We start from the raw sequence: 13615 nt of genomic DNA, 5'->3' as shown, positions 1-13615 counted from the left end.
TCTCCCTTAAAACAATCTTGGTTGCATCACTGGTTGATGCACATTTATTATGTAATTACTAATTGGTATGTATCATAAAAGACAAAAGAAAAGAACAATATTATTAAAAATATTATATGATAAATATTAAATAAAAAATATGCAATAAAAATTTTTGAATAAAAGTAAATCAAAATTTATAAACTGTAGATATTACTTAGTCAGTTATGAAATGTAAAATATAAATTAAAACTGAAATGTTGACTTGAAAGAATTATATTGATTTAAATAATAAAGTAAATATTTAATAATAAATTCTAAATTGTATTAATAAACTTGTAATAACATGTAATATGTTGACACACTTTAAATATAATAAATGAAAAAAAAAAAAAAAATAAAGTAAATAACAATCTACAATGACAATGAGTGCAAATTAAGAGTTAAAGAATGATAATGATTGAAATTTATATAACAGACATAAATTTATTTTTACTAATTAAGAGGTATTTTGGTATTTTTTTATTTTATAGTGTTAAATTTTAATAGTCTTAAAATCTTGTTAAAAACATTTAAAAAGAAAAAAAATTATAAGTAAACATGATTTAACAGAAATAATTGAAAAATATTATTAAATAACTATGTTTTTATGTAATAACTTTTGTTGTTATTAATATTATCATTTTTTTTTCAGCAATAATACAATAATTTAATTTCAAAAATACTGATTAAAATAAAAGTTATCACGTAATTAGTTAATTACTTAAATTATAAAAAAAAATTTATGTTATTTATTACAAAATAATGTTTCTATATGATGACAAAATCCACGAACACAATTTTGTTCTATCCGTTTTATAACAAAGTTATAAATCCACATGATAATGAATATAAGTAATGTAATAAAAACAATAGTATTAGTATATGAAACTGGTTGCAAATACATACTTAATATTATACAAATGATTACAAATATAGAATGCCATAATGATATTAGTGGGTTTATTACTGCTTTTTCATTGCAAATGTTCAAAGAAGTATTTATAACGTTCAGAAATTCTTTTTCAAGTATTAAACCTAAAAATATAAATAACATAATAAACATAAGAAATATAAAAAAATTTCTTACCTGTATCAATTGTAGTATTATTTTCAACATTCAATGAATTTGTTGATATATCAAATACTGCTTCTATTGGTTCATGATCCGAATAACTAAAATCTTTTTCTGGAACGCGATGTGGTAATGAATGTCTATGTTCATTTACAACTACCTAAATATTTCGTATAAATTTCTGTTAATCAAATCTATAACTATATTTTTTAAATTGTAGAATTTTATTGTATCTGTATCATTATGAATACAGCTAAATTGTTAAATAATATATATATATATATATATAAAATACTGCATTATGTTATATTATAATATAAGATTGATCAATTTAAATATTTTTTTATATTTTAATGATATTAAAACTTAAATTCTGTAAACATACTTGCATATCAGTTAATTACACAATTTATTTGTTATACAGGAATATTGAACATTTTAATTTTTAATACTATGTTAATCTTTAATCTTATAATATTAATGGATACAACCTGATAAAAAATAAAAAATAAACTTACTAAATTCTTTTTATTAAATTTGTACAGTATATAATCGATACGATCATTTACTTCATTCACATCTTTGTATGAATTTTTAGGATGAGAGTAAGTGTATTCAATACTATTGTTTAAACACTGAAACATAATATAATATTATTATTTATTAATAAAAATTAATAAGTTACACTTTATAACAACTAGAACCAGGACTCAGATTATTAAACATTTACTAATTATTATAGAATATTAATAAAAAAAACAAAATGAGCTATAAATTTTCATTTTTACAAGGGACTCCAATATAAAATTTAATACTGCTATTTTTTTGTATATTTGAAGTATTTTTGGCATTTTACCAACACATACAACTAATAACTATGATTTAATAAACAAAATGTTTCTGTAACTAAGTTTTTGTATTATATAAAATATATATAACTGAAAATAATCGAGATGTTCATAAGTTTACTATTGTCTGTAATTATAAATTTATTTTTAATACTATTATGTCATAATAATTTAATGTTGAATCTATAAATAAATATATTTTTTTTTTTAATTACCGCAGAATATGAGTCGATCAAGTTTGCACCTAAACATATTAACTTATAACAAATTTCATTAGGATTAGAATTCAGATCACCAGCTAATACTGCTAAATCAGAACCAGCAGATGTAACACGTATGAAATTTGCAGTTTCATAAGCTTGTAATACTCTGTGATTTGTGTATTTATCGTTTGATGCATTATAACAAGCATGTAACTGAAAATAAGACAAAGTTTAATTATAAAAATACATTTATGCATTTAAGTACCAATTATAGTATGCCAAACACTTTTCAAAGTTGAAACAAATTATATGCAATTCAATCATAAACAGTTTTATGAACTAGAATGTACACTATAAGGAGTAAAATTCAAATGAAACTATGTTTGGCAAAAAGTATTATAAATTAAAATTGATAAATTCAACTAAAAATTATTCTAAATAAATGCTTTAAAAAAAGCCTTTGGCATACTACTATGTACAAACTAGGTACCTATGAAGGTTATTGAAGTAAATAAATTATAAAATATTTATTATTTGTCATTAAATAATCATAAATATTATACTTTATTACATAATAATTAAAAAAAATATAAATTACATGTGTAGTGTATACATCTACAATAAAGCCTTTGACATTGATACGACATAAGCCAATGCCTTTTCCACCGAACCAATCTCCATGCCAAAACATATGTAAATAACCATTCAAAATAAATGAGTGATAATGGACATCAATTATTGGATAACGTGACATGATACACATTCCAGATCCTAACAAGCCACTTAAAAAGATAATAAAAAAAAAAAAAAAGATTTTTAGTGTGCTTTTATTTGTAAAATATTATAGCACAACTATAGTATATTATTACTAATAATAAATCATAAAAATTATTAAGAAATTTTAATTAAAAAATCTTTCTAGATTATGAAGAAAATAACAAAAGGAGATTATGATTAAATATTTGGTAAGAATAGAAATAATTTATGAATTGCTAAAAAAGGGCAGTTATAATTCATATGAAAGAGGTTTTACATAGATTTTCTATAAGTTAAAGGACTGAGAAAAAATAGATAATTTTATGGCAAAAGATTATGGCTTAACCATAATGTTATAAATAACAATAGGTAGTAAGTCAAGGAAAGAACTATAGATGAAAATCGAAAGATAAAATTTAATCCAAACATTTAAAAAATATAAACTCATAATGTTACAATTTAAAATATTTATTATTATTTTTTTTTTTTAGACTTTAGTAATAGGAAAATGTTAGTTTGTGACTGATATACCCAAATGGAGGTAGGTTAACTAATCAGTTGAAAATTACATTTATGAATACATAGGTATCCATCATAATTAACTTTTATATCATAATTTATGATAATAATTACTATTTATTTTAATTTTATAAGATCCACAAAAACAAAAAAAAAAACTAATATAGTAATATATAATAATAGTTTGTTAAAGTATTTTATCTAACATAATACCTGTGAAAATAATGTATATATTTAAATACACTATCACAAGATGCCTTTAAATATTTGTAATCATCTTCACACCATAATTCCTGTAGACACACAATATCATATCCATTGTTTGTTAAACTGTCAGCTAATGCGATTACTCGAGCTTTACGATCTTTGGATGCAAATTTCAAACCCCTAAAATTATATTCGTCTCACATAAAAATAAAATAATAGTAATCTGTAAGCAACATAACAAAAATCAAAATAGCAAATTGAAAATACCATATATTTAAGGTAAAAATACTGAGCTTCATGATGATAAGTACTTGGTATTTTTAGTAGTTCGGATAAATAAGATAATTAATGAATATTTAATAAACGCTTAAATTACTTAAAAGTAATTAAATAAAACTTAAATTTACAGTTAATTTCAGACTTATAATGTTAATTAAATTTGGTAGAGTGAGTAATTAAACTAAATGGAAATCAAAAATGATGTTAATAGTTCTAAAACACAGAAAAAAAATAATAATTCTGGAATATAGAAAAGAATTAACAATTAATAACAATAATAACTAATGCCAAACATCATGTACAACGATAAAAGAGTACAAAACACTTATGGTGATAACTGTCGAACAGAGCACTTATCAGTCAAGGTTTATTTAAGCTTAGTACGTGCTTTAAACTTTGCTTATCAGCTACCTCTAAATGTTACTTGTGGTTGTTCCACAGATTTATAAATTAAATATTATGTAAATATGTCCGTGGCTTGTGAATTATTCACAATCCTTATCACACAAATTTATAGTAGGCTCCCATGTAGTATTTGATAATAGTCCACGGTAAATTGGAATCAGCTGGCTGGGAATCACCTCACGAACAAAGTAACCAGTTAAACCAATCGCGAGGTTTTTGTAGTTGGCAACTATTTTATCGTTTAGTAAGAAAGTTGTATCAATGTATTATATATCATGATTTATCGTGCCACGTTGATTGTCAATGTCTTGTCATAGATTATAGACCACAAACATTAATATATAATATTATGTATTATAATAATGTCAAATGTCCTAAACATAATAGATTCAATTATTTTTTTTATTGTAATTAAAAAAAATATAACTATAAACTTGAATTTTTCTCCAGACATTTGTAATTGAATTTTCTTCTTTTTTCTGACTTAGGGATGATAACATTTATGTACAGTAATTTAAACTTCAAATGCACATAAAAAAAATTGTGTCTATATATTTGTATTTTGTAAACAGATATTTTTTATATGTATTTAAAGGAAGAAAATTGAAAATTGTATAATGCGTAGATAACATAAACATTTAGTAAAAATTGCAAGAAACTAATTTTATTTATTTTTGAATTGTTAAAAAAAAAAAATGATTATGTTGAACATTATTGGGGATTTTAATTGTTGACCTCCTAATGAACAAACTAGATACATTTTGCTACAAGTAACTACTCTCAAAATTAAAAATCAAATAATTTTTACTGCTTTGAAAGGTAATGACAGAAAAAAAACATTGTAAAATTAGTAATTTAAAATATTGTTAAGTTAAAATAGTTAAAATATGAGTATAAACAGAGGCCCCAAGTGTCTAATGTCTAGAGATTTAATGGATATTTAATCTGGGCTTGAGTACACTTTTAAATAATTGAGCTATCCCAGGTTTTTTTTTAAGCACTAAGAAAATATAAAAATTTAGTATTTAATACATTTGGAACATTTTAATTTGTTTCTATGAAACATAAACAATATTATGATTTATCGATTCTTGTAAATATATTAAAATATTAATTTAACAAAATAACAATAAAATAAGACTTAAATTAAAAATAAAACAGCTATAATAAAATCAATCGATTCACACACTCAAATACTAAATACATTTCTATACATTTCTGTACATATTCTCTCCTTGTTATTGCATATGATAAAAGTAATATATATTTATATAATATTATAATGTATAATAATTAATAATAGTATTTTCCACTCAACTAACACACATCACCAATATAACTGCATTGTTTGTCATGGTAGACAAAAAACAAAACAAATCATTTATTCCAACTTATCTTAAATGTGCGTATTTAATGACATTTTATAATGTTTAAAGTTTAGGTATATATATATTTTTTTTTTTTTGTTATATAAAAATAATATTAGATGTTTAATGTCAGTGCAGTATACTTTGTCAGTCAAGTGGGAAACTTCAATTAAAATTTTAAATTCTTAAATCTATGTGATTATAATGATTATCTGTGGAATAATGGAAGGGAATTTTAGATTGAGCGAGCTCAAAATTCTTGTAGAATGTATCATCAAAATATTATATCATCACTGGGCTCCCATTGATGGAGGAGGTGGCGATGGTGGATCCTGAAAATAAAAATATTTTTATTGATATTTGAAACATTAATAATATTTTTATTAGAACGCCACACTCCATGTGTTGTCTTCATCTTACATAATGTAGCAAATTTGTAGAATCTATTTTATGTTGTTAGCTTAATATAATACTATTTTAATACTAATAAAAGCCTAAGTGATGACCTAGATAATATTCTAATCTTTAAAATTGATAATATATAAATTTACTCCAATATTAAAGCTAATAACATAAAATAGATTCCGCTGAACACAAATTTGCTGTTACATAAATGTAAGATGAACTAACAGATGCAAATGTGACATCTTATTGAGTTATAATATAGTTCATACATCTGGTCCATTATTGTCAGATCTACCAAATGGTAATTTTTTAATAGTTTCCTCCTGAGCACGAGGCTGATGAGGACGCATAAAATACAAAGCCAAAGCAATAACAACCCAAATTCCAGTTAATAAGACGAAATTAGTATCTTCAGAATTTGATGACAATGGTCCATCCAATCTTTGCACTATAAAAATTAAATTGTATTTTACAATTCAAATTTAGTTACATTACATAGTTAAATCATAGAATATTAATAAACACAATAAATATTAGGTATACTCATATAGGTGTACTAAATTACTATATATTATATATAATACATAATAATTTTAAAGTAATTAAATAAGTTTGTGCAAGAATGCCAATTACTAAAAAATACTTAAATTTATTCATATAAAAATTTGTTGATTTAATTTAAAACAATACATAATACATAAAATTAACATTTTGTTGTTATAAAAAAAAAATGTATGAAAATACATTTTAAGAATAAAATATATATTTCTCAATGAGAAATTATTAAGATTAAAAACTTAAGACATTTTTTATTGAAAAGAACTGAAATTTCTTATGTTGTAAAAATAAAAATTTTCAATAAACCATTATTAACTTAGGTTCTAAATTTACCTGGTTCCAAGCAATCAATATCTGTGCATGCCGACTGTGACTGACGTAGCTACAACAATTTTTTTTTATTACTTGAGTACATGGATATTTTTTAATTTATACTTAGGTACCTACATTAAAATAAATTAAAAATGTATATATCTACATTATAAAAGTATATTCAAAATTGAATAATCAAGAAATGGTTCATTTTTATTAAAAGGTTAACAATAAACATTATTTTATGTGATTTAAAACTAGCATTTTTAATTTATAAACTTATACAAGTAAAATATTAAAAATATTAATTCAGTCTTCATTTGGTCATAATTATCTCGATAATTATTAAGTTTATTTATAAATGTTTATAAGTTGAGATATTCTATTGCTCTGCTCATAGTATATATTTTACAATAACAGCAGATATTTGTAAAATTTTAAATCTCAATTTTCCAATAAAATTATAAAAATGTTTTAAATAATTTATCAGTGTCAGACTATATTATGATCTTTATATATAACACTGTGGACAAAAGTATCTTGAAAAATTGTATTTATTAATCATGAATTAAATTAAACTTTTCAGTTGTGACCTCGATAATCATAGTTAATTAGGTACTTATTTATATTTAGTAATATTTAAGACAAATGTATTTAATTTTTAATTTTACAAGAATATTTTTAACACTTCATACTACTTACACAAAAGGATTTTTTTTTTAAATAACCAAGTTTTTACGTGTACTTAAATTCAAATACTTATATAGAATATAAATTAATAAAAACATTATATTATATCATAGTATAATAATATTAAATATTAGTTGGGTTTTATAGATAAATAGCATTATAGCAATGAGGTATTTTAATCGAAATTGATATAATTAATACTGTAATATTAAGTAATAGCTTATTTAATGGTAAAAATAAGATAAATCAAAAATAAATGAACTAGATAGGTATTAGGTTTATGTTATCAGTCAATGTTTATTTATTATAATATAAACACTTAAACAAATCAAGTTATAAATATTGTTTTTAAATTACATAATTACATTGTTTACTTACCAGTGAAAGCAGTCGTTGCATAGATAGCTCATGATTCCAAAAACATTCACACGGATCGTTATCGCTCATAGTAAAAAGTCAAACTTCAAAACCAATGTACTCTACAACAATAATGAAATCATATTAAAGAAATATTAGTTACCCTTGTCATTCGCTGCGATGTTCCCAATTTACTAAATTAACTGACACCACAGGTCGCAAACTAGGTATGTGAGCAATGTAATACGCGTATATTATAGGTACTTGACGTTACGTGTTACCTTTTTGTATTGAAATAATCCGAATTATTGTTATTAGAGTAACGGCTGTGAACACTAAACCAATAGGTACGTAATAATTCCGTGTTTAATATTATGTTTAACGGATTTCAATAATGAATTGCACATAGGAATATTTAACAGTGACACGACAGATTGGACTTATCACTAAAATACTAAATAATAGTTAATAATATAGTAATTAATAGAGAACACCACTGAACAAAGCCCGAATGTAAACACGGCTTATGATGTAAAAAACTATAGCATAACACCAACAAATAACAATATTTTATTATAATAAAGAATGCTACAATTTGTTGCCAGTTGTGACAAAGATAACAATCATAATAATATTATCTTCAAAACCTGGCGAACTTTGTCACGACCAGCTGATAAAACATCGTTTGCATAATACGACGTAAACATTGTAGGCGAAATCGTATCTATCTGGCATAATGTCAATAAATATGAAATAAGTAATTACGATACATCGAAAAAACATAAAACTTCATACGTGTACATCGTTCGTTTGTTATTATTGTTTATTAATTCTGGAAGGGTGGGGGCATTGTGTTCTATATTTGAGACATATTTAGGTGCACCTACTGCACCTATGTTATACCTATTGACTATTAAATTTCTAGATCGCGTTTTCTGACTAATTTAAAATCGACTTAATTGTAATTACGCGCGATCTGGCTTACGTCTACATAAGCATTTTTTGCACATTTTTTTTTTTCAAAAATTAAATCAACTTACCGCAATACTAAATAATTATTACTAGTAAAATAAATTTCACTGACAGACTCTTCGTCCAGAATCGTTTTTCGTGTACCTACGCAATGATTTATTATACAATTTAAATTTAACATAATCGTTATATTTTACAGCGACTTACTCAGTAAAGTTTGACGCTATAGTATGCTTAAAACCTAAACTGTGCAACAAAGTGAACACTTTGAAATTTCCTCCATCTTAAATGTAAAATAAATATATTTTTGTTTTGGTTCATTGATTAATGATTTACATAACTTTGAATAATTTATTTATCAAATTTAATAAAATAAATTGTATATACCACATTTTAAATATTCATAAGCTTAGAAGGAATTTGAAAGTATAAACCTTGGCCATAAGATAGCCATAAGATATTTATGAAGATCAAAATGTTTGTTTTATTATGTATATATACATCATTCGCGGTCACATGCCAGTTTAATATAATGTGTTCGTATTTATATAAAAAAATAATAGTAATAGTAATATAAGTACCTACATTGTACATACTAATTACCTACGCATCTATATAATTGTACTTATGTAAATACTGACTACAGTTACAGACAATCAGCTAGATAGTAGCGTAGTTATGATTTTACTCTGGGGGGGGGACATAATATATAATTTATTGGATAAATATATAGTGGGGGGCTTAAAACTATGCTCTTATAAGTTATAGCTTTATATTTATTATTATATCCATAATTATAAAATAATATGAGAATTTTATAATCTTATATTGAGTATAAGGTAATGCATAAACATTAAAAAAAAGGTTCTATGGGGGGGGGGGATCTATCACCATAATCAACTCCCACCCCCAATAACTACGCCACTTCGGCTAGGTGCCTAGGTATAAGTTACTTACGACTTATCAAATGGTGAACACTATAATAGGTACATCGTACATCATTATATTTTATTGAATACACTCATATGTCTCATAAGTTAAGATTGTTAGGTTATAAAAAAATCTTTATACGGCAATGATTTAAAGGTGTTACGAAGGGTATATACATATTAAAATTACAGTATAAGTTCACACTTTTAAGTGTAATTAAGATTGGTGAGGAAGGGGGGGATAAGAATAAAGTTTTTGTAATTCTTAATATTATTATAAAAAAAATAATATTGTTTGTAATGTGTAATTGCATTATTCCATAAATATTATGTAATTTTTTATTATTAACTTTTTTGTTTAACGTGCTACGTTACATTAATAATACGAATGTTATACCTTATTAGATTATGAGTTGTGATTTGTACATATAGGTCATAGACACTTTCATAGACATTGGGCATTGAAATGATACCACAGATGGTATAACAAAATTTTCTTTTATACCAACTGAGTATATATTATATTTATTATTCAAATATATTCTCGTATACACAACACAAGTGAAAAAATACGAGAACACAATCTTGTTAATATACGTGTTATACTGCTTTCGAAAGCGCTATTTACAAAGTAGTTAAAGTATTTAAATTTGAAATTTTTCAAAAGAACGGCGCTTTTTTAGTATTTATGATTATAATATGATACATCTATTAATATTCAGGATATTTATTGATATAATGATAAAGTGTCAAGTGCGTGTATTTTTCACGTATCATTGTATCGATAGATGGTTCTAGTGTCTTATAACACTTATATACTGTAGAAACAATTAAATGAACTATTCCTAGTAATAGTAATAATCTAAAAACTTCACAAAAATACAAATTACTAAAATATACTTAATTTATTAAATTAATTAGTTGGCAGTTAATTAATGGCAAGTTAATAGCAACTAAACAAAAAAATCATATTTTTTTTTTGTTTTTAAAATATTTAGTATACAATGTAGAATTGTAGAAATATATTCTTTTTACAATAATTATAAAGATGTATAAGGGTGATAGTAAGTAGTCTTGATAGAAAAATCCATCCAATGATAAGATTTCATGGTAATGAATATGCAATGGTTTTTAGTCATATTTTAAAAGTTCTCGGCACCATTTATGTTTAAAGTTTAAACAGTCACCAGGGATGTTAGGAAAAGTAACAAAAGATAAACTTGAGATTAGAAGATTACGATGGTTGGATAGGTTTTAGTAAAAGCATTTATAGAGAGTTTTGATTTTACATGTTGCACAGTTGAAATAGACTGATAATAATGGAACGTATTGTTTGAGACATAGAAGGAAGCTTTGATTATTTGTTTGATGCATTTGAATTGAAATATTCGGATTTTGTTTAAATTTGATGACTTGGTTTAAATATTAGTTTCAATAGAAGTTTATGTATGAGTATTTTATAATGTTGAGATTCATGTGTTTAGATGTTAGAAATATAAAATAAAAATTGAAGTTAATAATTATTTCTAACAATAACCTTTTAAAATTAATTCTTATTAAAATAATTAATATGCATCAATATTTTTTAATGTATTTTCACATTAAAAATACATTATTTATTTATATGTTTGAAATTATTAAAATAACAATTTTTATTTTTTTTTTTTTTTTTTGTGAGAATACGATATAATCACTTAAGTATCTATTTAAATATTTTTGACATATTATTTAAATGTAAAATATATTTAGGAAATTAATTTTAATGTTATTTTGTTAATAGGCTTGTTTTGTTCAATCAAAGAAAAATAATTATAGATTGTTAATTTTAAAATCTATCATCATTCATTTTTTTTTTTGCAATTCGAAATTCGAGTGAAATTATTTTTATAATGCGTTACATTTAGGTTTTACAGTATGAGCTTTTTAATTTTTTGTTATTTAAATCTATTTCCGGAGCAGTACTACCTACATTATCGGTGGAGCTGATGAAGGGTCGCGTGGGGTGCGACATTCACCTTATGATTGCAATATTTGACTTTCAAAAGGCAGTTGACACATAAACCCTCAGTAAATTTGTTTGATAAAAAAATTCGGAATTTTTAAATCTAGTCGTCAATTATAAAAACTACCCTCCTATGAATATTCTTAAGATCATCTTTTTCTAAATTCTACGTAGTTACGTAACCAAACGTATTTACTATTTTTTAGTTTACATTACATCATCACAAGTGCACATGTAAATGCGTCACTGACCTATTTTAATAATTAAAAATTGTATTTAAAATGGTAATTTTTTATTTTTTCTTCTAAAAATGCAGATTATTAATAGGTAAATGTTGAACAAACCTAAAATTTTGAGCGTTTTTATTCGTTTTTTGGATGCAATTATTTACCAAAAACTATTGTCTATTGAGAATATAATTAAGATATTTAAGTAATTTGTTATAACATTTGTGTAGGTTATGTGTAGGCTGATTTATGTTAAGTTGGCTATTATGATACATTTTATAACACGTAGGAACCTAATTAACTAACTTAAAATTTTATTGAAAGGTTATCATTTTGTTTTATTAAGCATAATTATTTGAAATTTTGAAATTAAAATATTTAATTACCAAATTGTGGTTATTTTTAAGTAGGTATAAAGGAATCTAAGAATCTACCTTAGTGGTTATATATATTAATGTATATAAACATATAGGTATTAGACATATATAGTTAATAGGTATTTTATTAAGTCATTACCTATATAGAAGACATATTATGATTATGAGTTATTAATTATTAGTTGTATTGTTATAACACTATTGCCGCTTAAGATATTTAAAATTATTTTATTAATATTTTATCATTTTCAGTATTTGATATAATATACTATTATATTATACATTTATAATTTTATACTTCAGTTATAAAAACATAAAATATTTTCATTATAAAGCTTATTGAACTAAAATAATTTTAGATATCTATTATTTCATAGTAAACTTTTAGATTTCCTGAAGTCCCCATATTGATTGGCTTCTTCTCTTACACCGTCTGTCTTTATCTTTTTATAAATATTAACCTTTCCCTTGTTCTTATTGTAAACATTATACTTTATAGGATTGTACAAAAAAAAACTTTTAGATTTTAGATTTTTCAAGTATTAAATAGAAAATTGAAAAGCTGTTGTAAAATATAGATAATTGAAAAGAGTTATATTTTATTTAATTCACTAATTTTTGATTCATATAATGTAGAAGCAATATTCTTAAGATTAAAATTCTAATAATTTATTTAAGTATTTTTATAGTTATTAAATAATATAAGTACTCTATAATATATATTATATATTTTATTATAATTTATAGGTGTAATATTATAATATTTAAATTCTTAATTATTAGTCATATGTATTTTGTAGTTTTTTTTAAATATATCTAATTAAAATGCCAAATCGAAATTAGAAAATTACCTTAAGATTGAAAAACTGGTCAAAAATTCAACAGACTTTTGAATGTTTCGGAAAATATCAGAAAACTGAACGAATTCAATTTTATGTTATTATTCCAATAGTTAAAAATTATTATTTGTATACGTGTAATTTTGCTTTGTCACAAAAAAAAAAAAAAACATCCCGCCAGCCTAAATTATTAGCGAAACATCACGCAAGCGCTGCAGATGATACGGTTCTGATTGGTCGACGCGTTGTGAAATGTACGAAACCACCGAC

The 13615-nt window shown here is 23.3% G+C and overlaps 2 protein-coding genes across 4 annotated transcripts; both read right to left on the bottom strand.

Moving 5' to 3' along the window:
* Positions 1-766: 766 nt before the first annotated feature.
* Positions 767-4383, bottom strand: LOC112603820 (putative neutral sphingomyelinase). The gene is made up of 7 exons (XM_025352588.1): positions 3894-4383; positions 3633-3806; positions 2743-2926; positions 2157-2357; positions 1612-1728; positions 1109-1253; positions 767-1056 (listed from the first exon to the last, which is right to left on the bottom strand). The coding sequence occupies exons 1-7, from the start codon at positions 3923-3925 to the stop codon at positions 767-769; spliced, it is 1143 nt and encodes a 380-aa protein (XP_025208373.1). The 5' UTR covers positions 3926-4383.
* Positions 4384-5456: 1073 nt separating this feature from the next.
* LOC112603838 (small integral membrane protein 14) lies at positions 5457-13460 on the bottom strand. 3 transcript variants are annotated; one of them, XM_025352615.1, is made up of 5 exons: positions 13358-13460; positions 8021-8121; positions 6974-7022; positions 6352-6530; positions 5457-6009 (listed from the first exon to the last, which is right to left on the bottom strand). In XM_025352615.1, exons 2-5 carry the CDS (start codon positions 8087-8089, stop codon positions 5968-5970), a joined length of 339 nt encoding a protein of 112 aa, XP_025208400.1. In that variant the 5' UTR covers positions 8090-8121; positions 13358-13460; the 3' UTR covers positions 5457-5967. The 3 variants fall into 3 exon arrangements, with proteins under 3 accessions (XP_025208400.1, XP_025208401.1, XP_025208399.1); XM_025352616.1 differs by lacking the exon at positions 13358-13460 and adding an exon at positions 9040-9080; XM_025352614.1 differs by lacking the exon at positions 13358-13460 and adding an exon at positions 8281-8786.
* Positions 13461-13615: the final 155 nt, after the last annotated feature.

This window comes from Melanaphis sacchari, unplaced genomic scaffold, assembly GCF_002803265.2.
Source record: "Melanaphis sacchari strain LSU unplaced genomic scaffold, SCAv2.0 Contig111_pilon_pilon, whole genome shotgun sequence".
Taxonomy (NCBI): domain Eukaryota; kingdom Metazoa; phylum Arthropoda; class Insecta; order Hemiptera; family Aphididae; genus Melanaphis; species Melanaphis sacchari.
Note: the sequence above shows the minus strand (reverse complement) of the source record. Positions and strands in the feature narration are given on the sequence as shown.

Coding starts and splice junctions, on each gene's coding strand:
- LOC112603820 (XM_025352588.1), bottom strand. CDS start 3,925: ATGAAGCTCAGTATTTTTACCTTAAATATATG. Junction 1,729..2,156: donor TGATCGACTCATATTCTGCG/GTAATTAAAAAA, acceptor ATTATGTTTCAG/TGTTTAAACAATAGTATTGA. Junction 1,057..1,108: donor TAATACTACAATTGATACAG/GTAAGAAATTTT, acceptor TTATATTTTTAG/GTTTAATACTTGAAAAAGAA.
- LOC112603838 (XM_025352615.1), bottom strand. CDS start 8,089: ATGAGCGATAACGATCCGTGTGAATGTTTTTGGAATCATGAGCTATCT. Junction 7,023..8,020: donor TGCAACGACTGCTTTCACTG/GTAAGTAAACAA, acceptor AAATTGTTGTAG/CTACGTCAGTCACAGTCGGC. Junction 6,531..6,973: donor TATTGATTGCTTGGAACCAG/GTAAATTTAGAA, acceptor TAATTTTTATAG/TGCAAAGATTGGATGGACCA.